Genomic DNA, 23,728 nt, shown 5'->3' with positions numbered 1-23,728 from the left:
CCCACCTACGCCCCGCTGGAGGGAACACAAGCCAGTCCCGCACTGGTTCTCACACTGGTTCTCAGCTGTAAGGGGTGCCACCACCGTCCTGGGCTAACCCTCATCAACTGCTGACATTTGCAACTGATCTGCTCTTAAGTTTAGAAAATAAACTGATGGGTGCCTGAATGGCTCAGTCAGCTAAACATCCAACTTCGGCTCAGGTCATGAAAACGCAGGTCGTGAGTTTGAGCCCTGAGTCGGGCTCTGTGCTGACAGCTCGGAGCCTGGAGCCTGCTTCGGATTCTGTGTCTCCCAATCCTTGTGCCCCTCCTCCACTCACACTCTGTCTCTCTCTCTCAAAATAATAATTGTTTAAAATTTTTTAAAAATTTTAAATCTGAAATATTAAGAAAATAAACTGAAGTGGGTTCAAGATTACTCCATGGCAGGGGTGCCTGGGTGGCTCAGTGGGTTGAGTGCCCAACTTCAGCTCAGGTCATGATTTCAGTTTTTGAAATCAAGCCCCACAGGGCAAAGCATGCTTGGGATTCTCTCTCTCCTTCTTTCTCTGTGTCTCTCTGGCTCATATTCTCTCTCTCTCTCTCTCTCTCAAATATAAACCTTAAAAAAAAAAAAAAAAAGATTGGTCCAGGACTGTCCATCCTCCCCCACATATGTTTCCGTCTGCTTTCTTGAAAGAAAGAGCTAGAAGTCCACAGAGCCCCAGGCGCACCCTTGGGAAGGAAGATGGGCAGCAAATGATCCTTAACTGCCGGAAGTGTCACCAGTGGGGTTACATCCTGGCAGAACAAAAATTGGAACCACTCTCCAAGATACTCAAGAGCTCTGAGAAAAGGAGGCAGATAGGAGGGAGAGAGAGAGAGAGACGGCCAGCTGCGTCTACGTCCCTCAGCTGACCTCCAAGGACACTTTCACTTCCCTAGAGGCACCATGCCATCCAGCCCTGGTCTTCTCAGTCTCTCAAATTTTGGAAGCCATCTGCTTTATTCTGGGCAAGATGAGATTCTCCAGTGACCATCTGGCAGCTGGTGTCACAAATGACGGTCAGCATATCCTAAGTAAGGGGATGGACGGTCTAGGGAGGGCCCGTCACACCCACAGAAGCCTCCAAGTCTCATCTGAGTCCCTCCAGAGCTCCCCACACTTGCAGGTGGCAGGCCTTGGGGGGACGGTGCCACTAATCTATCAAAAGGAATACCTCTGGCCATTGTCCTGTGGAGGGCAAGACAAACTTCTCTAGAAGCCCAGATCCCTGCCAACTCTCCACAGTAGGAAGTCAGCCTCGTCCTGGACAGGGAGGGAGCAGACGGAAGCCACAGTCCTCCTGGCTTTGGCTGACCAGAGTCACACTGAGAAACCACGATAGAAAAGAAGAAGGAAAAGACAGACTTCACAGAAACAAAAGAGGTCCAGAGAAACTTCTAGGTTGTTGGCCTTGCTGGTAGGGCCCACATGTAAGGCCATCAAGGTGCAGAGGCAGAGGACAGGGTGGGAACAGAACCAAAATAAGACCCTGTAAGAAGTCTGCAAGATAAGGATGGAAACAGGGTGGAAAGAGAACCAAAGTAAGACCCTGCAAGAAGCCCACCAACTGCAGAGCTGAGGCAGCAGTGAGGCAGACACCAAGCCTCCATGCCTGAGGGCTCATGCAGGAGAGAGGGTCCCAGGGACCCTTGACTTGGCAAGGCTGGCCTCCCTCCACCAGGCCCAGCTGGTACACCAGGCAACTGATGGGGAGGAGGGGGAAGTATCCACCTCAGTGCTGATTTGGATTTTATTGCAGGAGACACTCGGAGGTTCTGGGAATCCAACCAGAGCAGATGGCAACAGCAGTGCGCAGCCATAATGCCCAAAATCCTCACATGGGAAGCCCCTCAGGTACACATACAGAATACTCCAAGGCCTTGCTTGGAAGCTGGATTTGAACCGGGGGAACCTCTTCTAATATAAACAACACTCTGAGGTGATGATCTAGGTAACTGTTCAGATAGACCATTTATATCTCTCCACAGGGCGCTAGGCTCTGCAGTGTGGGCAGGGAATGCTTTCTGACCCTGAGGGGCCAAGGGGAAGCCTCAACTGGGGCCAGGGGTGGGTCAGCATGAGTCAGGAGCACTGAACCCCATTATTCTGCACTCACAGTGCCTGCTCTGTGCCTGGCAGTGCGTGTGGCCTGCACACTCCTGGTCTAAACCTCCCAAGGATGGACCAGGCATGAAATCCAGTATTTCTGCACTCAAAGAACTGTCTGAAAACCAGGGAGCCTCGTGGTTAACCCGACCACCTCAGACCTGAACAAGCCTGCCAGTGAGGCTGCTGCCTCTCCTCCTATATGCCTCTTGTCTAGAAAGGAAGTGGTCACCAAGCAAGTCGGGGAGCTGATCCAACACCACTGTTTTTCCTTTTCAACAGAGAAGTCTCGGTCACCGCCCACCCCACCCTGTCATGCCCCAAACTATGGCATCTTCCTCCATGGGCACTGTCCCTTGGTTGGGGTGGGGGCTGCCTGACCCGATTCCATGTTCTTCCCCCGCACCCCCAACAGCTAGCTGAAGTAGGAAGAGAGATGGGAGGAGGTCAAATCTCACTGACTATGAACAATGACTCCAGTTTCTATGTGACAGGGACAAATTTTAAAACCCAGACACAAAGGGTAGCCACAGCACTCTCCCTGTAGTGTCTAGCTCTTTTGAGAGAAGAGCTCAGAGGCCACGACACCCTTGGAGCCAGGGGCAGCCCAGCGTGGAGTGGCAGACAAGTGCCCGTAGCCTCTAGAGCTGGGGACCAGGCCCCCCAGGAGTGGCTGGGCCGAGCCCACACTGCTCTGGCCCATGAGCCTGGACCCTCGAGTGCACACTTCACTGTTCCTCACCTTTCCACACCTCCCTATCTTTTTGGTGAAATAGGCACCATAAATGGCTAAGGGTTGGCCCAGATAATCTTTCAAGATCTCTTTCAGCAATGAACTCTGATTCTTCTCCATCCAAGAGGAGGGGGAAGGGAGGGGGGAAGGAAGGCACAGAGAATACAGCAAAGGTTACCAGCCCAGGGCCTGCAGGCTGTGCCCCATTCCCCACACGAATGTGGTTGTATTTCTTGCAATACAACGTAGTGTGGGTTTCACAGTTGAACAACCTTGGCTCAAGTCCCAGCTCGGCCCCTGCTAGCACCGCACCTCTGTGAGCCCCCTTCCCTTACCTACAGAGCCGGCCCCTTACATCATGCAGACTGTGGAGTCCCCTGGCCTTGCTCAAGCCTTGTGGAGGAACAACTCCGATAACAAATAGGAAACATATCTGGGGCCATCAGGTAAGCCTCCACCATCGGCTCAGGCCATGATCTCACAGTTCGTGGGTTAGAGCCCTGTGTCAGGCTGTGCTGACAGCTCAGAGCCTGGAGCCTGCTTCCAATCCTGTGTTTCCCACTTTCTCTCTATGTCCTTTCCCTGCTCTATCTCTCTCTCAAAAATGAATAAACGTTAAAAGAAGAAAAAAAAAAAGAGGGGCGTCTGGGTGGCTCAGTGCGTTAGGCGTCCAACTTCAGCTCAGGTTTTGATCTCACAGTTCCTGCCATGGAGCACAGTCAGGCTCTGTGCTGACAGCTCACAGCCGGAAGCCTGCTTTGGGTTCTGTGTCTCCCTGGCTCTCTGCCCCTCCCCCATTCGCACTCTATCTCTATCTCAAACTTTATACACACACACACACACACACACACACACATGACAAAAAAAAAAAAAGTATATCTGGCATATCACAGGCACACAGTCCATACTTGTCATTCCTACCTACCTCACTAGGTGACAGCAGGTGGCAGACAAGAGCTGAGTGGCTGTTCCACCCCCAAAGCTGACATCCCTGACTGCCCCACCTGAGCAGGTGTGGGCCCCCCCAGATCCAGCTGTGAATACACAAGGGCTGATCGCTGGTCTCTGCCAACAGGAGATCTTGGCTAAGAAGCTAAAACGCTTGTGAAGGACCCAACCAAAACTGTGATCTCCCTCCCTGGCTTCAAAGCTGTCCCCAAGTTCAAAGACTTGCCAAGTAGGAACATCCAGAGCGCCCTGTGTCAGGGCACGGGGAGTTCAGCACATAAAGCCAATAGGAGGAAGGGCACGCACCACTAGTCCTCCCAGGGGTCCAGCCCGAAGTCTACCCTCCCGGCCTCACTACCACCCGTTCCCAACAATCCAAGCTCGGAGGAAGGAGGCTAGGGATGGGCCGGGCTAGTCCCTGCCACAATGCCCATCTAAAGGCCCTAACTTCTAAGTGGGGCAAGCAGCCCAGCCTTTGGAGCAGCACTGACACAAGTCTGTGCTGGACTTCCTCCAGGGGTCCTGAGTGTCAGGCAGGACACGTGCTTGCCTGCACAGGGTGGCGTGCACCGGGCCGCACAATCCCCCTCCACTTGCTGACTCAGCTCAGCTCCCCACCTGTGGGACAAACGGAGCCCTCATTCCCCCTTCCAGGGCAGGAGAAGCAGAAAGCCCCCACAGCAAGGGAGCTTCACCTGACAGCAGAAGCAGAGAACTCACAGATGGCCATCTGGGGGAGGTGCAGACACCTGAAATTATACACAGAATGTCTTATGCGCGTCCCCACAGCATTACTCTAGGGAGACAGTTCATAGTATTCGTGGTCCAAAGGGGTTGGGGATCCACAGAGGTGAAACCACTGCAGGGAACAAGGACTGACGGTGGCCACTCCGTGCCTTCAACTCACTGTCAGGTCCTTTGAAGACAAGTCTGATCGCCTGGAGCTGAAGCAGCCTCATCTCTGCCTCAATCCCAGGTGACTGGAATTTCTGGAATGAGCCTTGCTAGGCACTGACCCAGGCAGTGCACCCACACTTCTCTCCAGCAAAGCCACCACCATTCAGAAGGCACAAATTGGGCCGGGACAGCCCCATTTGGATATCCAAGGCTAACCTTGAAAATGGGTAAGTTCCGCACAGCTGCCCCACCTGCCTCCTCCGCCCCTCCAGCCGTCCCCCTGGGTGCCATCTCATCTTTACCAGAGGTGGCTCCAGTAAAGTCCATCAGCAAGTAGGAGGCACGGGCGCCATGCTGAGCTCTGGGGGGACAAAGTTACATACGGTGTCTATCCCCAGGGAGCGCTGACTAGCGAAAGACCATCATAAGGAAAGAGGAGCTTTCCAGGCCCACGAAGGAGCAGAGGCAGATATGAGAAACAGCCTGGCAGACGGAGAGGGCTGGAGCCCAGAGCACAAGCCCCAGCTTGGCGGAACAGGAGTCAAGGACCCAGGGCCTGTTGGCGGAGTCTGGACTTAGAAGGGCCATGCGAGGCTGTCGGCAGGGAAGGCAGGACCAGGCTTGCACTCCGGATCACTCAGGCTGTGTGTGCAGGAGGGAAGGGAAGGGGGGTGCTTGACTAGAAGAGCGCTCCAGATAAAACTAGGTAAAGTCAACGGGACCTAGTAATTGAGTGGCTCGGGGGAAAGAGGGAGGCACAGATGTCTCCCACGTTTGTTTCCTGTGGGAGGACGGAACATCCACCAGATGAGATTGCGAGACAGGCGGAGGAGCAGGAGGCCAAGGAGGAGCGTGGAAGGGTCGGCAACCGAGGACCGGCAGGACACGGGGCCACTGAGCCAGGCCCCAGGGCCTTTCTTTTCCCTTGGCCGTGTCACCCATGAATCTCTCAAGGGCCCAGAAGGTAGCTGGTTGGGAAATGATACAGTAGCACCACTCCAATTTGTTCTTCCTTTGTAAAAAAGTGGTTTTCACAGCCGGGCCCCCTGCAGGAGGTGTAAACCACAGGCAGTCTGCTTTGGGGGTCCTCAGAGTGTCCGGTTAATATCACGGGTTCCCCCGCTTGGCCCACTGTTGGTGAAGTCTGCCCTGAAATCCAAATACAAAGGTAGCTCCATCCCTGACAGCGTCCTCTCCGGAAGAGGGGCTAGGCCAAGCCTGTTATCACAGGAACCAGGCCTTCCTGCCATGTGAGCACATGGGCTCACCACTGGGGCCAGCAGGCCCAGGACAAAATCTCAGGCCCCAAACTCTCGGGGAAATGCCCTTCCGAACTGGCCCAGGGCCCCAGCCAAGCCCAGGCAGTTTGCATGGACAGAGCCCAGCACCTGACCCGAGGGTGAAAGCAGACCCAGAGGCTGGCTCCAGCTCAGCTGTCATACCGAGGCCACCTCAGAAGATCATTCCACTGTGGAAGCAAAGGCCAGTGACTGTCCTTGGCCTTGAAGCTCAGCTGTTTGATTAGTTTGTCAGATGAGCTGGGAGGACACAGTGTGCCAAATCACAGCCAATAAACCCAGCACACGTGCACAAAAGCCTCCCCTCTCCCAGCCCTTTGCGCGTGTTGTTCCCTGTGCCTAGACCGCCCTCTTGTCTTCTTTTCCAGGCTAAATCTTTTCTTATCCCTGGACACCCAACACAGTTCAGTGTCCTCTTCTGCAACATGAGGATAGAAAGAGTCTGCTTTGTGCACCTGGTTGGCTCAGTCGGTTGAACATCTGACTCTTGGCTTTGCCTCAAGTCATGATCTCACAGTTCACGAGTCTGAGCCCTGTCCTGGGCTCTGCGCTGATGGCACTCAGCCTGCTTGAGATTCTCTCTCTCCTTTCTCTGCCCCTTTCCCGCTTGTACACTCTCTCTCAAAATAAATAAATAAACGTAAAAAAAAAAAAAAAAAAGAATGTGTGGTTTTCTAGAAGAGATTCCCAAATCTTATTATGGAATGGCTATCTATTTAAAGGATGAAGGTTTGTGGCTTTTGTAAATGTCAACATCCCAATTAAAATAAACACAGCAAAGAGTTGGCTTAGGATACCATTTCCTTCAGGAAGCCCTCCCTGACCACACTTCCAGCACAACGTTCAAGGCTCCTCTCCTTGGGTTCCCAAAGCACCATGTACTTCCCCTATGACAGCGTATGTCCCACTGGTAAGAACTGTCCCCCTAAGTGTCTATGTCCCCACCAGCCTGTGAGAGCCAGGGAAAGCAGGATGTGTGTCTTCATCTATCTTCACCTCCTCACATTGAGCAGGGCCTAGAACGTACCAGGAGCTCCATGGACAGGTGGTAGACGAATGAATGACCCCACCAAGCCCATCTGCTGCAGAGACGTACCTAGCACCTCAGTCCGTGCCTCTTCCACAAGCACTCACTACAGGCAGAGCACAGTGAGGGTGAGCAGCACATGCAAACAGGGCCCAAACCTCTCTGTTCGTCTAACCCCAGAAATTTCCCTCTCCCGTAATCTAGTTACCACCATCCGTCCCCCAACTGGCACCATTCTCACCCTTAAAAAAAAAAAAAAAAAAAAAAAAGGATGGGGCACCCAGGTGGCTCAGTTGGTTCAGTGTTAGACTTCAGCTCAGGTCATGATCTCACGGTTCCTGAGTTCGAGCCCCACGTCTGACTCCATGCTGACAGTGTGGAGCCTGCTGGTGATTCTCTTTCCCTCTCTCTCCAAATAAGTAAATAAACTTAGGGGCACCTGGGTGGCTCAGAATCTGACTTCAGCTCAGGTCATAATCTCGCAGTTTGTGGGTTCAAGCCCTGAGTGGGGCTCTTAGTTACCATCTCAGAGCCTGGAGCCTGCTTCAGATTTTGTGTGTGTGTCTCTCTCTGTCCTTCCTCTGTTAACTCTCTGTCTCTCTCTCTCAAAACAAATAAACATTTAAATGAATAAATAAACTTAAAAAAAAATAAGCGGAACACTCCGCAAGACTTTTTTTTTTATGGTTTTTATTTATTTTTGAGAGACAGAGACAGTGTGAGCAGGGGAGGGTCAGAGAGAGAGGGAGACACAGAATCTGAAGCAGGCTCCAGGCTCTGAGCTAGCTGTCAGCACAAAGCCCAACACGGGGCTTGAGCCCACAAACCGTGAGATCATGACCTGAGCCAAAGCTGGACGCTCAACCAACTGAGCCACCCAGGCGCCCCTCCGCAAAACTTTGTGGCCAGAATACAGCAGCCCCTTGTGGGTACTTAAGTAAATAAACTTAGGGACACCTGGGTGGCTCAGAATCTGTGTGGCCTGTCTAGCTTTCTCCATCGGTGGGGGAGAGGGAGTTGGTGAGGTGGGCTGGCTCCCAGGAGGGAGGCACCTGGGTAACCCAGGCAGAGTCAGGACCTGGGCACTTTCAGTTGGTGCTGGAGGAAGAGGAGGAGGGGCATTAGCAAGTGACAGGGCAAGAAGGAACAGGGAGGATGGCAGCCCTAATGCCTGCCAGATCTCATTGGTCACACCTCTCCCCAGGGGCCGTGGGGGCAGGAGACATATGCTGGAATGTGAAGATTTTCTGAAACGTGTGCCGCTGGAATGTGTTAGCAACACCAGTCAGGGGCTCTGCAGCCTGGAGCGCCTGATAGCATCATTGATTATGGTGACGGAGCCACAGATGACCACAAAGAATACACAGAAGACAGTGGTGCTGGGGGAAGCTCTATGGGCAGGGAAAACTAGCCAGAGAAAAACAAGTTTTTGAAAAGGGAGAAGTAAGGCGAGGGAAGGTTTTGCAAACAGTTTTGTTAAATTTCTTTAGATTTTAAAAGGCCCTTTTCAGAAAGGAGCAGAGAGTACCAGGAACAGTAAATTTGCCTAACAACACAGAGTGAACTTTATGATATACTATACATAGAAGTAAAACTTAGGACAAGAGCAACACAAAGGACAGGAAGAGGATATGACTCAAAGGTAGACTGTGTTGAGTTATACCTGTGTACCATACAGCAACCACTAAAAAAGGTAAACCAATGAAGTATGGCTAAATAAGCCAATAGTGAAGATTCAATGGAATCCTTTTCCAAAAGAAAGCAGGAGAAGAAGAACGAACAGAGGGTATAGGGGCACCTCGCTGGCTCAATCGGTCAAGCATCTGACTCTTGATCTCAGGGTCATGACTTCCAGCCCCACACTGGGCATACAGCTTACTTTAAAAAAAAAAAAAAAAAAGGAACAGGGGCACCAGGAGCACCTGGGTGGCTGAGTAAGTTACGCATATGGCTCTTCATTTTGACTCAGTCATGATCTCACGGTTCGTGGTGTTGAGCCCTATGTCAGGCTCTGCACCAACAGCACAGCGCCTGCTTGGGGGATTCTCTCTCCCTCCCTCTCTACCCCTCCCCTTGCTCACACATTCACTCCCCTGCTCACACTTGTGTTCAATCTCTCTCTCTCTCAAAATAAATACACTTAAAAAAAAAAAGGGTAGAGATTGTAAGGCTGGATAAAAATGCAAGATTCCCTATGTGCTATCTGTATGAAACAGTTTACTTACAAAGATACAGATGAACAGACCTGACCAGTTTGATATGCATAAAACAATGGATAAAAAAACATACTACACCAACAAGAAAGCTGGATGGGTTCTGTTACTACCAGATGAGGTAGACTCCCAAGCAAGAATATTACCAGAGACAAGGAAGGACATTTCATAATGATAAAGAGGTGAATTCATCATGTAACTGTCCTAAATGCATATATATCTGGTAACAGAGTTTCAAACTAGGTGAAGGAAAGAGGGAGAGAATTGAAAGGAAAAAGAGATGAATCCATAACCATACACGGGGATTTCAACTCTCTTATTAAGAAAGATCAGGGGCATCTGGGTGGCTCAGTCAGTTAAGCATCCAACTTCGGCTCAGACCATGATCTCACAGTCTGTGGATTCAAAACCCACATCAGCCTCTGTGCTAACAGCTCAGAGCCTGGAGCCTGCTTCAGATTCTGCATCTCCTTAGCTCTCTGCTCCTCCTCCACTTGCACTCTGTCTCTCTCGGTCTCAAATAAACATTAAAAAAAGAAGAAGAAGAAAAGAAAGACCAATAACTGAGGGGTGCCTGGGTGGCTCAGTCAGTTAAGTGTCTGACTCTTGATTTCGGCTCAGGTCATGATCTGGCAGTTTGTGGGTTCACGACCCGTGTCTGGCTTTGCACTTAGAGCATGGTTCTTGGGATTGAGCCCCACATTGGGCTCCATGCTGACAGCTCGGAGCCTGGAGCCTGCTTCAGATTCTCTCTCTCTCTCTCTCTCTCTCTCTCTCTCTCTCTGCCCCACCCCCACTTGCTCTCTGTCTCTCTGTCTGTCTGTCTCTCTCTCTCTCTGTCTCTCTCTCTCTCAAAAATAAATAAACATTTAAAAAAATTTTTTTAAAAAGAAAGAAAAAAAAGAACCCAAGAGCTAGAAAGCAACAAGAGACTGGGCCAACAGACTGCTTGCTGGTCTGAGGAAGACAAGGGACCCCAGGCTTTTGTTCACCGAAGCAGAGGGGCTGAGGAGTGGCCACACAGCAGGAAAGGCTCCCTTCCTTTTGCTGGGCCTACAAACCTCCCCCAGAGGGAGGGACGCACTTCAGCTCACACCACACTCCCCAGTGGTTTTCTTGCTTTCTTTAACGTTTATTTATTTTTGAGACAGAAAGAGACACGGGGGGTAGAGTGCAAGGGAAGGGCAGAGAGGAAGAGAATCCCAAGCATCTCTGCGCTGTCAGCGCAGAACCCGATGTGTGGCTCAATCCCAAGAACCATGAGACCAACGTCTGAGCTGAAATCAAGAGTTGGATGCTTACCCCACTGAGCAACCCAGGCGCCCCTAGAAAAATAAACTTTAAAAGCAATAAAGAGGCATAAACCAGAAGAGCTGAAAACAGATAGGCAAATAAAAACTTGAACACAAACGTTCACATCAGCACAACAGTAAAGAGGTGGAAACCACCCAAATATGCATCAACTGATGAATGAATAAACAAAACATGGTATATATCCATACAACGTAATATTATTCAGTCATAAAAAGGAATGAAGTATTGATTCATGCTACCAACATGCATGAACCTCAAAAACATTACACTGAATGAAAGAAGCCAATCACAAAAGGCCATGTATCATAAGATTCCACTTATATGAAACATCCAGAACAGGCAAACCCATAGAGAGAGAAAGCAGATTAGTGCTTGCCAGGGGCTGGGAGGAGGGAGGAAGGAGAGGGAAAGACTGCTAGACCGCCGACCGCTTACAGGGACTCCTGTGGGGGTGATGAAAATGTGCTGGAACTCGACAGAGGTGATCACTGCACAAACTGTGGATGTACTAAATGCCACTGAATTGTACGCTTTACATTTTTAATGTTTATGTTTTTGATAGAGAGAGTGTGCATAAACAGGGCTGGGGCAGAGAGAGGGGGGGAAACACAGAATCTGAAGCAAGCTCCAAGCCCTGAGCTGTCAGCATAGAGCCCAATGCTGGGCTTGAACTCACGAACCATGAAATCATGACCTGAGCCGAAGTCAGAGCTAAACTAACTGAGGCACCCAGGAGCCCCTGAATTGTACATGTTAAAATGGTTAGTTGTATGTTATGTGAATTTAACCTTAGTTAAAAAAAACGCAAAACACGGTGAAGGATATATGTATCATATGTATGCTTACAGGTTTATAAATGTACAGAAAATGGCTGGGAAAGATACACATTAAATGATTAACAATAGTTACTAGATACTCCTGGTGGAGAAAGGACAAAGGACTTTCACTCCTGTGTCGTATATATATATATAATATATATAATAAGGTTATAATTTATATATGATAAGCCTATACTTTTTTGACATAAAAACTCTTACAAAAGGAAGTAACAGTATCAGATACAAGATGGCCTGAGAAAGGTCCCTAGAGAAAAGAAAGCTTAGGGTTACACTGTGGCAAAGTGTGTAGTTCTAGAAATGAGGAAAACTAGGACCCTACATATTTGCCAAAAAGGGCAAATAAGAGGAAAAAGCACAGGTTACTAAGTGTTCTGCACAACTGCTTTCACCTAAGAGGACCTAAGTTTGTCCACCTATAAAACACGTGGATTGAACCTTATAAGTGATTTTCCAATGTTTTTACACTATTATTTTCTTTTCTTTTTTTTTTTTTTTAAAGCTGGGGCACCTATGTGGCTCAGTATGTTAAGCATCTGACTCTTGGTTTCGGTTCAGGTCATCATATCATGGTTCATGAATTTGAGCCCCAAATTGGGCTCCGCATGGGCAGTACCGAGCCTACGTGGGAGTCTCTGCCTTTCTCCCCCTCCCTCTCTCTCTCTCAAAAATAAACATTTTTTTTAAAGCCACAAAACTCCTTGTGCAATTGATAAAAGTTCAATATATAAACCGATAAAAAGTGAGTCACTCTTACTGAGGAAGGTGATGGGCTGAAGCCTCCCCACACACACACCCACAGGGGACATCCTAAGACTCCTTCTAGTTCTGGAAGCGTCGGGAAGGGTCTATGGAACACTGGATCAGTCCAGGGCCCCAGAAAGCTGAGCACTGGCTGATCACGCCCAACAGAACACTCAGAGGGCAAATCTCATGGGCAGGAGCAGGGAGAGGAGGAAGGGCACAGCAGAGACGAAGTCCAAGCTAGAGACGCCAAAAGGCAGTGCCACCAGCAACACCAGCAACAGCCAACAAACCAGCAAACCAAGGGTCCCTGGGGACAGATGGACTGTGACACCCCCGGCCCCCAAGCCTGTGAATGAAGCCAGGCAGAGAACAGCTGTCTCCAGGTCAGTGTTCTCGCTGCTCTTGGGGCACAAACAGGATGTTTGGAAGCAGATGACCACAAGTAACCACAGGAAGCTGTGACAACCACCTCCAGGTGACACTTCTCTTCTTTCCCCAGCTTGTTTCCCGCATGACTGCCTCAGGCAGGCAAAAGGACTTCAAGTGCTGACTTCCCATGAGTGAGAAGGGGCAGGAATCCTTGGAAAGTTCAGGAGAGAGGGGAGGAGGCCATCTGAGGCGGTGAGGCAGGGAGGAAATGCGGCCACCCCACTCTCCCAGCAGCTCACCCCAAGGGTGCAGCTAGGCTGACACTACTAAGAAACGGTAAGGAAATCACACATCCACTCATGGGGCCAAGACAGGCACCTGGTGACCAAACAAGAACTTTCCAAGACAGGCAGCATGTGACCAGGCAAGCCCAGGAAGGTAGCCATGTCAGGTCTGTGAGGCACAAGTGTAGTTTCCCAGAAGCCATGGCCTCTCCTTCAAGCCCACCCCAGGGGACCAGCCCGACTTGGCTGTCCTAGAGCTCGGCAGATATGAGAAACCACCCCGGTGGGTCAGCCAGGCCAGGAGTCCAGGGGCGGGGGATGGCAAGGCCAGAGGAAACCAAGAGCAGCCCACGGGACACCCCCATCTCCACCTAAGGAAGAGGAATGTTCCTGGAAACAGAGAGCGAGGAAAAGCTGGCCAGGATTCTTTGAGCCACTTCTGCCTCCTAATGGGGCCCAGGGCTGACCTAACAGACTGAATGCCCCTAAAAAGGCACAGAAGCAGCCAGTGAGCCAGCTTCTTGCTATTAGCTGGGCTCACTCAACTGACAAAAACCTCAGTTCATGGTCCAAAAAACCAAACTCTCCCTTTCTCTATGCTACGAGGCGCCTCACTGGCCTAGCCCCATCCTTCGAGGTTTTGGTGGGGTCACAGAGCATCTCACACAGGCTCTCTGTGACACGTCTCAAACGTTAGCGTTAGATGAGCAATTAGTATAAACGAAGCCACCGAATGACCTCCTTCCCCAGCCACTTCCTCCCCAAAGCCACCAAAGAGGCTCTGGGGAAAGGAAATGCCATTTAACCAAAACCCAATGTGACACCCCCAAGCACTAGGGAACAACGGGTTCATCCGCAGAACTGCGCCCCCTGGCTTCTACCCCACGGGGCCAAGAAGAGTCCCAAATCCCATCCTGCCAGGAGATAACCCACGTGAGATTCCTCCCTCAGGCCCAGCTGTCATGGGCACTAAATGTTCGCCACCAAGGCCACGGCAAGCACGGGTAGCAGACGGGCAAGGTGGAGGGGTGACAAAGAAAGCCAAGGCCCCAAAGCGATATCTAGATCAGTCCAAGAAGGAATCATAACAATCCTTATGATTTATTAAGTGCTCTACGGCATTTCAAAAAATGTGCCTGTTTCACTGAGGCTGAGGGTGTAAGGCGACCTGCCGCAGTCACACAGGTAGCAAGTGGCAGCAATGATTCCGACCCTTGAGTGGCTGATGTCCATGGCACTGTGCTGTCTCCCCACCAGCCTGGAATGCAGAGTGTCTCTTGCTCAGATTCTCCAGCAGATGAAGGGGTGTGCTGGGGGACTGGCATCACCGCAGGTGTCCGCAGCTCATACCCATCAACCACCACCAAATATTAAGCTAAACTGCAAAGAGTGGAGCTGTCCTGGGCACTGAGGCAGATAAGATGCCTCTCTTGAAGGGGCCTACCAGGCAGAGGGGGAGACTAAAGCCCAGTTTTTATAGATTTGTGAAGTTACACTGAAGTGGGTGGATCAAGAGGCTGGCTGGGTTGAACCAGAAAAAAAAGCCTTCTCAAGGTCACAGCTGCAGAGATCTTCCAGGAGGAGGAAGAGGGGAGCCAGGTGAGGAGGAGAGGAGACAGTCAGGTGAGGAGGCAATTTTCTGCAACTCAGACAAGGATCCAGACTCTGCGAGGAGCTAAGTGCTCGGAAGTGGTCCTCTAACTTGGAGAATGCAGTTTAAGAAAGCCCCTAGATGGGGAGCCTGGCTGGCTCAGCTGGTAATGTGCGACTCTTGTCTCAAGGTTGTAAGTTCGAGCCCCACGTTGGGGTAGAGGTTACTTTTAAATAAATATATAAATAAAATCTCGGGGAGCCTGGGTGGCTCAGTCAGTTAAGTATCCAACTTCGGCTCAGGACATGAACTCACAATTTGTGAGTTCGAGCCCCGTGTCAAGCTCGGTGCTGACAGCTCAGAGCCTGGAGCCTGCTTCAGATTCTGCACCTCATTCTCTCTCTACTCATCCCCCAATTATGCTGTCTCTCAAAAATAAATAAATGTTGAAAAAATTAAAAAGAAAATAAAATCTTAAAGAAAGAAAGCACTGAGACTAAGCAACTCTGTGTTTGCCATAAACACAGGGCAAAAAGAGAGTATTCTTTTTTTTTTTTTTAACGTTTATTTATTTGAGGGAGGGAGGTGCAGAGAGAGGGGGACAGAAGATCCAAAGCAGGCTGCCAGTTGAGAGCAGAAGACCCGACGTGGGGCCTGAACTCACGAATCATGAGATCATGTCCTGAACCAAAGACGTCCACTTAACCAACTGAGACACCCAGGAGTCCCTGTACTATATTTATGTATTAAAAAGAGGGGCGCCTGGGTGGCTCGGTCGGTTGAGCATCCGGCTTCAGCTCAGGTCAGGATCTCATGGTTCGGTTCATGGATGCCAGCCCCGCGTCAAGCTCTGTGCTGACAGCTCAGAGCCTGGAGCCTGCTTCTGATTTTGTGTCTCCCTCTCTCTCTGACCCTTCCCTGTTCGTGCTGTCTCTCTCTCTCAAAATAAAAAACATTGAAAAAATTAAAAAATAAAACCACATATAAGTTGACCCACACAGTTCAAATCCATGTTGTTTAAGGGACAACTGTAGTTTGGAATTTTTTTTTAAGATTTTTTTAAAGTTTATTTATTTATTTTGAGAGAGACAGAGATAGTGTGAGGGGGGGACAGAAAGAGGAGAGAGAATCCCAGGCAGGCTCCTCACTGCCAGTACAGAGCCCGACAAGGGGCTCCAACTCAGAAAACCGTAAGATTGTGACCTGAGCCGAAACCAAGAGTCAGAAGCTTAACTGACTGTGCCACCCAGGCGCCCCTAGAATATTTTTAAATACTACGATGGCCAAGCAGGCCAAAATCCAACCTGTGGAGCCAGCAGGAAGAACCAGAAAGAGAATGGGTTTGGTGCCAGAAGATCTAAGGTCAGGCTCTAAGGTCAAGCTCTTGCATCAGGATGTGTGGTGATACTGGGTGTGTCTCGTTTCTCAGAGTCCCTGGGGCAGCAGTTACAGCTTCCTCCTCTCTAACAGGGAAAACTACCACCCACCCCCAAGGCTTCTTGTCAGAATCGTATCAAAAATGAGGAAGCACATGAAAATGTTGCCTAAATCTCAAAGTGTTGCACAAAGGCCCATGATTGCACACAGGCCCAGAGAAGAGAGGGGACAGTGACAGAGAAAGCAGACAACGGATGAGGCCAAGAAGAGAGAGTGAGAAGGAAATGAGCGGTCTTTGGTGGCATGCAGGCCGGAAGAATCTGCACAATGGAATCCATGTCAGGGGTGGAAATATAAATTTAGGAGTCGCCAACACACAAGTGACAAAAGGAGTCACACAAGTAGATAAACTGGCCTAGGCACCTAGGAGAAAAACAGGGAGCCAGCAGAAGCCTCTGGAATAACAGAGGCGCCCCCACAAAGGCAGCAGAGAAGAACACAGGGAAGGGAGCTGGGGGTTGGAGGTGTCCGTGGAGAAAAGGATCTCAAGGGAGGGAGGGGAAATACAGCCACGGAAGGATGGGATGCAGTGATGCCTGGGGGGCTTAGTCAGTTAAGCCTTTGCTTTCAGCTCAGGCCCTGGTCTCATAGTTAGTAAGTTCGAGCCCCACGGCGGTCTCTCTGCTGTCCAGGCTCTCTGCTGTCCGCAGCTTCAGATCCTCTGTCCCCTTCTCTCTCTGCCCCTCCCCCGCTCATTCTCGCTCTTTCTCTCTCAAAAATAAAAAATAATAAATAAATAAATAAAAATAAAAAAGAATGGGATGCATTCTTAGAAAAAGAGAAAACACGAAAGAATGGCTCAGGCTGTGTTAAAAACAGAAAAGGAGTAAGAGGTGATGAGGAAGTTGGACCGGGCAGACAGATAAAGAGAGGGAAGCAAAAGAAAAAGGGAGCCAGGTCTGGTGGGGTGTATGCGGGGAGAGAGGCAGCAGAAGTCATAAAAGGTGCTGAGAAGGAGAGAGATGTGTGGGGCGAAGGAGCGGACAGCGTGGACGTTGTCTCTGCCATGTGCCAGGCACCCCCACATCCCTCGTCTCCCATGGACCCCCGAAGACGCAGGAGGCAGGCTTGTAGGCCCATTTTACAGCCAGCCTTCACCAGGACTTTTCCATCAGCGGGAGACCCGGGCCTCCAAGGCTCACTCAAAAGGGTCCACAGACTGCTTGCTGCCCAGAGGAGTCCCAGGCAGCCTGAGGACCCGTGAGCGGACCAAAAAGAGCTCCCCAGAGACTTCCGCCCACCTCCGTGCTCACCCGAGGTTCCACTATTCAAAACAGCTGGAAATGCGCAGGCCCCTCTCCCCAACAAGAAAACAGAACAGAACATGGCTGTCTCTGCCAAGTGAGTTCTGAATAAGCTGCATTCCATTTCATTAAAACAATTACCTGAGTCCCAGCCAAGAATTACATACAGCTTCCTCACAGCACCACCCCTCCCCCCATAAAACACACATCGTGCTGCGTTTCAAACAGGCAGAGAAAGGCCATGACACACCACTGGGAGACCTCACTAGGAAGATCCCTTGATCCCTACCAGGCGGCCAGCCTCTGCACCCTCGCACGCCGGCAGCCGGACAGGAGTCTCAGAGAAGACCCTTGGGCGAAGAGCTCCCCTTACAAGAGTCTGCTGGCTGCCCAAAATGTTTCTCGTGGGTACCAGGCCCTCAAAGCCAAGAGGGCCGCCGGCGCCCAAATCCAAGCTCTTTCTCCCAAACAGATGGGAGGCGCAAGTGGCCCAGCTTTGAGTAAGCACAAAACAAGAGGGACCTGGGAGTGGAGGTTCCAGGAGAGGAAGCCTGAAGTCTGGACAACTGGAGAGCCAGATCTGGGCTGCAAGCAAGAGCCCGGGGCCACTCTGGCCCACGCTGCCCACAGGCTAGTGGTGTTCTTTTGGCCACAGATAAGAGGTTCATGATGTGAAGCAAATGGCATTTCATCCCCTCCCCCCAGGCTCCAGCTGCCCAGAAGCTCTTCTTTAGAGCTGCATCCCACCCAGGCAACCCTCTCCAAACTCCAAACCAGAGCCCAGCATCTCCCTCGCCCTGACCCTGATCTCATTAATGTCACCACACCCAAAATAACCCCGGAGGCTGCCTCCACACTGTGGAAGCTGTCTGTCTCGGGCTGGCACTGTCCTTTTTTCTGCACGGGGCACCGTGGCTATGTGCCCCCACCCAAGCTGAGAGTTAGCAGTCAGTCATTTTCACCCCAGGCCCGCCTGGCTCCCATCTACCCACGCAGTCACCACCTGCGCAGAGTCACGGGCGGCTGAGAATCACAGGTGAACACTTATGAACAACACCCCGGGTTGAATAACCCTGAGCCCACTAAGGAAAAAAGTCTTTTCTTACTTTTTTCCAACTTGTCATCATGAAAGTGTCTAAACATACAGAGAAGTTGGAAGACCAGTTCAAGAAGCAGCCATATGTCCTCTACCTAGATTCAGTCATTACGGTGCCATTCAGGGGGCGCCTGAGCGGCCCAGTCAGTTAAGTCCCTGACTCTTCATCCCAGCTCAGGTCATGAGCTCATGGTTTGTGAAATGGAGCTTCATGCTAGGCTCTGCCCTGACAGCAAGGAGCCCACTTGGGATTCTCACTCTCTGCCCTTCTCTTGCTTGTTCTCTCCCTTTCTCTCTCAAACTAAATAAATAAACTTTAAAAAAAAAAAAAAGCACTTTGCAATTTTGTATATGTATACACCTCCTTTTTTTATTCCAGCATTTAAAACTGAGTTGCAGACATCATGACGTTTTACTCCCAAACACTTTTAACATGCCCCTAACAGTGACAATATTCTACCATAAAACCACAATACCACAATCACACAAGAAATAAGCATTAAAAGGCTGTCTTTAAGGGAAAACTTGGCCACCAGGGGCTCTGCTGGGCCTGGCCAACCACACATTCGGCCTGCCTCTGGCCCAGCATCCACGGCCTCCCTGGAGAGGCCAGCCCTCAGGCCCACTGGTTAGGCAATCAGTTCGTTAGTTGGAAGACTCATCAGGACGTGAACGCACACTCCAGGCCAGATACGAGACTCCCAACAAGACCCCAGCTGAAGAGGAAAAGTGGACCCCATGGCTGGGGAGGTTCTGGGCCCATCCTGGGTGAGGAGACACCCCTTTAACCAGGTGCTCTGTCAAGGTTTCTGGGAAAACTCAGTCCCCTACTTCCTTCTCTCTGTCTCTCCCACCCAGAGGGCATCCTCAATTCTTCACCTTAAAAGTTTTCAACAACTTTCTGCCCTGGAAAGGGGTGGCGTAGCCATGGACAAACACCTGAATGAAGAAGGGAGCGAGTATGGATGGAGCAGGGGCACAGAGAGCTTGATTCCAACCAGGGAAGAAGCCACAGGGAGCAGCAAGCAAGATAGATGTGGGAGACCCGAACAGAGAATGTGGGGTGTGGGGAGGGGCCAGAAAAAGCATTTAGCATCCTAGAAATGGATCACAATCAAACCAACAGGCAACCAAGATCCCATCCAGTATCACGAACAGAGGTATAAAAATTGTTACAAGCCCAAGTCTGCATTTAAACCCCAGCCCTGCCATTCAAGCTAATAGAACTTGGGCAAGAAGGCTAACCCCCTCTGTACCTCAGTTTCATCATCTGTAAAATGGGTGGTAGTGGTAGTAGCACTAATAATAGAACCTGTGCCTCCTACAGCCGACATGAGTCAATGAAACAATGTGTAAAGTGCCCAGCAGTGTCTGTACACAGTAAGTGCTCATTAAACATGAGAAAGAGTTCTACAGGTGTTTGTTATTAGTGAAGGCACTGAGACCAGAACAACACAGGGAAGAGCTGGAATGAGCATGAAGGTAGGAGGAAGTCTTTCAACTCTCTGGCCTTGGAGCAAGGTAATAGGCCCTTGGGGGGGTCAGCAAACTCCACGCAAAATGTGAACACGGGGGTGGGGCGCTGCTCTCAGTGGTAATTCTGGCTTTTCGTAGGCCTCTCCTACCAAGGACCCCCAGCCTCACAATTCAGGGCCATCACTGGGGACGCTGGAGGGAATGCTGTGATGTTCCCTTGGAAGACCTCCAACCCAAAACGGCAGAGCAGCCCAAACCTCTCCACGCTGGGCTGAGACTGCCCAGCCAGACAGCGAAGCACCACGAAAGAGCACCTGCTTAGGACTCAATCACACCAGGGTCTGGAGCCCAGCTCTGCCCCTCGAGGTGCACCGCCCAGAAGAAGATCTGATGCTGACGTGGACACACCGTCACTCCACAGCCGCCCCTGCCTCAGGCCCAGCAGCTGGGTGCCCTGACCCTGGCCTAACACACAGAGACACCACAGACAGACAAGCCCCAAGTCCAGACTTTCCATGGAAACAGGGAGGCTCCATAGCCCGGAATGCCCCAGGCAACTCCCCTGCCCCCCTAGCACTCCCCCTAAGGACAATGAAGCACTGTTTTTCAGAGGGTCCAGACTGCTGAGAAGCTGAAGGAAGACATGTCCAGATTCTAGCAGCAACTGGCATTGCCAACAGCTGGCTGTTACCCCTGAAAGAGACTGGAAGGCAAAGCTGTCAAGGTCTCAACTGGACCTACCCTTTGCCGCGGAGGCCATTCCTAGGGATGCCCCCAGCGCCCAAATTTCAAAGGTAACTAGCAATTACTCAGCAGGCTCAAGGCTCATCCTCCAGTTAGTCACCTCGCTGAGCATTTAACTTCATTATGATTTAGATGACCGGAGCTGGAATTGGATCAGTCTGGGTTCCAATCCCGGCTTCCCCCCCATGAGCCTCCCAGAGCTCAGGTTTCCACATCTGTAAGGCGGAGATAAAACACCTCCCTCTCCGAATGGTGGTGATCATATCCGTAAAGAGCTGAGTCCAATGCCTGGCTCCCATTAAGCACACGTGACCATTACTAGACCACAGCTGTGGTCACAGCCCCCCAAGTGCACTAGGAACACGGATGAGGGGAGCCTGAGCAGTTGGGGCAGAACCCGTAATCGGAGTGCATCCCAGTGTTGTGGAAGCTCTGTCCAGGAAACTCCAGCCAGAACGCAACAGGGCAGACTCTGGGCCAAACCAGCATCCAAACAGTAATGGGAAAAGCCACCAGCAGCCACCTCGCAGTACAAAGTGGAGAGAACACACAGGCAAAGGCAGTGTTTATGTTTTTCTGCCCAAAGAGCGATAAATTTGTAACTTATTAAACAGCACATGGTGAGTCTGTCACCAGAAGCTAAGGGGAGGGAAGAGTTCCCCAATTTTTGTTTTGAGACCAAAAAAACAGAGTCTCTGCCCCCTGTAGCCTTGCCACATAACCTCTCTCGTTTCAGGGACCAGGAGGCTCACAGCTGAGAGCACTCTCAGGAGAAAAATGAAAACAAGAGGCCTGGCCTTTGTGTCCACCCAAACTAAGGAAAACAGCTGACAGGCAGTGTGTTGAGCAGCCATCCAGACAGCTGATGGGGCCTGAGCACAGAGGCAAATTCCTCTCCCCCATCCTGCTCGCCCCATTGCTCCCACCCTGGGGCTCGGGACTCCGGGGCAGCCAGGCGTGGCTGGCCTCCCAGGAGCTTAGGCCAAGGAAGTTGGGCAGCCCAGAAACAACTGCGGAGTCCGCGCTGGAAGGCTAGAAGGCGGCAGAAGTTACAGGTGGCAACTGTCACCCACTGTGGCCCCTCCTTCACATCCCACTCGCCCCCTCCTCAGGAAGGAAGGCCTCTGGCTCCATGAGAGCTGCAGGTCCTGGGCTTCTTTCTAGTCACGGCTGTGTCATTCTGTGGCTGTGCAGACTTGGGAAAGTGAATCAACCTCTCTGACTCCCAAGAAGGGAGGCAGCGATGATAGCAGTGGCCCTAAGGGGCTCTTATGAAGGGCTGCTGTTAGGGCGGGACATGTTGAGGTATGGGGAAGCCCTCCATAAACAGTAAATTTCAAATCCTGCCACCCCCCTCTACCACTGTCCTCTCTTTCCCCGAGACTAGCTCTGTCTCCTGGCCCTAAATGGAAGATGGTCAGAGGACAGGAATTCTGGACTCGACAGCAAACTCTACACAACCTTCTCAAACCTTCAAATAGCACCATGTGGGAGGGACCGCACACAAGCAACAGAACCACATCAGCATTTCAGAAACTGTAACTCTGCTCCCCAGTTCCGGCTGGGAAAGCATCAAGACTTTTAGATCCTGATTCAAAAAACGACCCCCAGCCTCCTTTCAGCTTATCTTTTATGTGTGTGTGGGGGGGTGGGGCAACAACAAAAAAAACCTGCCTGCAAGGCATGCCAACCTGATGTTGGAAAAATGGGTGCCAAGCCTGACCCGAAGGCAGAGAACCATGCTTGGCAGGCATCGCACTCCGCAAAACAGGCAGGACTGGCCACCATCCCCAGCACCGGGATCTCCCAGTGGCGCCCCAATCTTTCTCAAAAGGAAGCTGGCGGTCCTCTTCCCTGTCCGCTTGGAAGTCCAGTGCCTACAAATAGCCAGTCTTAACTTAGTGCCCCTGTGCACTTGGGGGAGGCCCGTCAGTGCTGTCTGATGAATCTGCTCCTCAGAGCCTGGGACAGAGAAAGTATCAGTGGTCACACAAGCCACCCACAGTCCAGAGAGGGAAGACAAGGCTCCTACAGAGAAGAAACTCCCCCCACCCCCCACCTCCCAGGCTCGGAGGCCCTCCAGCTACAGGCATGAAGGGGAGGGACAGTGAAGACGTGAACTCTCTCACTATAGGGTTCAGGCCACTCAATGCATTCCTAGAACCCTGGCCTCAACCTCCTCGGGTTCCGTGTCTGGTTTCAGGAGATACTTTCTTCCTGCCCTTAACACCACATCTACACTGCACCGAAAAGGGTAGTTTTGGAGCTCCGATAACATGAAAACAGTAAAACTCTGTTCTGGGCATCCTGGCCTCTTTACCTGTGCAGCCTCCAGCAAGGTTTGATGCTGGAGGGTGGGGGAGCTCTGCCAGCCCGGGACAAGCCCAGAGATGGCCATACCTCGGGGCCCACTTCCCACCGCATTCCCCTGGCACTGCACCAGACGTTGGGAGTGGGGGAAGAATCACGTCTCCCCAGCTTTCTCTTCCAGGATTAGGCTGATCTGTGATAGGAAAGGGGAGGGGCTGGCCCACAGAGTGGACAGGACGATCCACAAATGGAGTGAGCAGCCCAAGAAACAGGGTGCCCAGACCTGGGGTGGGGAGTGGTTGTCTTTGTGGGGATGTGGTCATCGGAGGCTCACCTCCAACTTGTGAAATGAAAAGGGTGGGCTTGGAGGGGCTATCCCTGAAGTGGGGGTGCCTGTCGGTGAAGCGGCGGGCCTCAAAGGGGCGGGAGCAGGTCCTGGAAATGAGGGACCAACCGGGAGTTTAGGCAGCTGTTCCCCGAGTTGGGCGGCCGGCTCAGTGAGGTGGGGGTTGGGGGAGCGGTCTGTGAAGGGAGGGTCCCACAGCGCGAGGAGGTGGTGCGGTGCCGGCAGCGGCTGTCCGTCCCTGGGGCGGACGAGGCGGGTCCCTGAGGCGCAAGCCGGCCCCTGGGGCAGATCTGGGAGATGGGGGTGGGTCCCCGAGGTCCCAGGTCCGGAGGTGGAGCCGTCCCCGAGGCAGGGGTGGCGGCTGTGAGGACAGCGGCGGGGCCGGTCTGGCCCAGGACTCAGGCCCGGCCCGGGATCCCGGCCCCGCGGAGAACCAGCAGGCAGCTAGCAGAGCCGGGACACGGGCCGCCAGAGGAGGGATCCCGCAGCCCCTGCCGCTCGCCCGCTCGCTCCCGCCCGGCCCGGGGCCGCGCGCCCCTCGCAGCCTCCTCCCTCGACCTCCCGCTCACTCACCGAGGTCGTCCATGGCGGGACCGCGGGCGCCGGGAGCCGGCTTGGCGTCGCCCTAGCTGCCCGTCCCGGGGCCGCTCCTCTCCGCCCGGCAACTTTTCCGCCGCGAGCCTCG

The 23,728-nt window shown here is 51.9% G+C and overlaps 1 protein-coding gene across 3 annotated transcripts in view; it reads right to left on the bottom strand.

Moving 5' to 3' along the window:
• Positions 1-23,722, bottom strand: part of PXN (paxillin) — a 46,927-nt gene extending 23,205 nt beyond the window's left edge. For all 3 annotated transcript variants that reach the window (XM_029921856.1, XM_029921853.1, XM_029921854.1), the window contains exon 1: positions 23,617-23,722. In XM_029921856.1, the coding sequence (XP_029777716.1) occupies positions 23,617-23,629 (13 nt within the window). In that variant the 5' untranslated portion in view covers positions 23,630-23,722. The remainder of the gene's footprint in view (positions 1-23,616) is intronic.
• Between the last annotated feature and the right edge of the window lie 6 nt (positions 23,723-23,728).

Source organism: Suricata suricatta, chromosome 14 (assembly GCF_006229205.1).
Source record: "Suricata suricatta isolate VVHF042 chromosome 14, meerkat_22Aug2017_6uvM2_HiC, whole genome shotgun sequence".
Lineage (NCBI taxonomy): Eukaryota > Metazoa > Chordata > Mammalia > Carnivora > Herpestidae > Suricata > Suricata suricatta.
The sequence above is the reverse complement of the archived record's forward strand: the minus strand, read 5'-3'. Positions and strand labels throughout refer to the sequence as shown.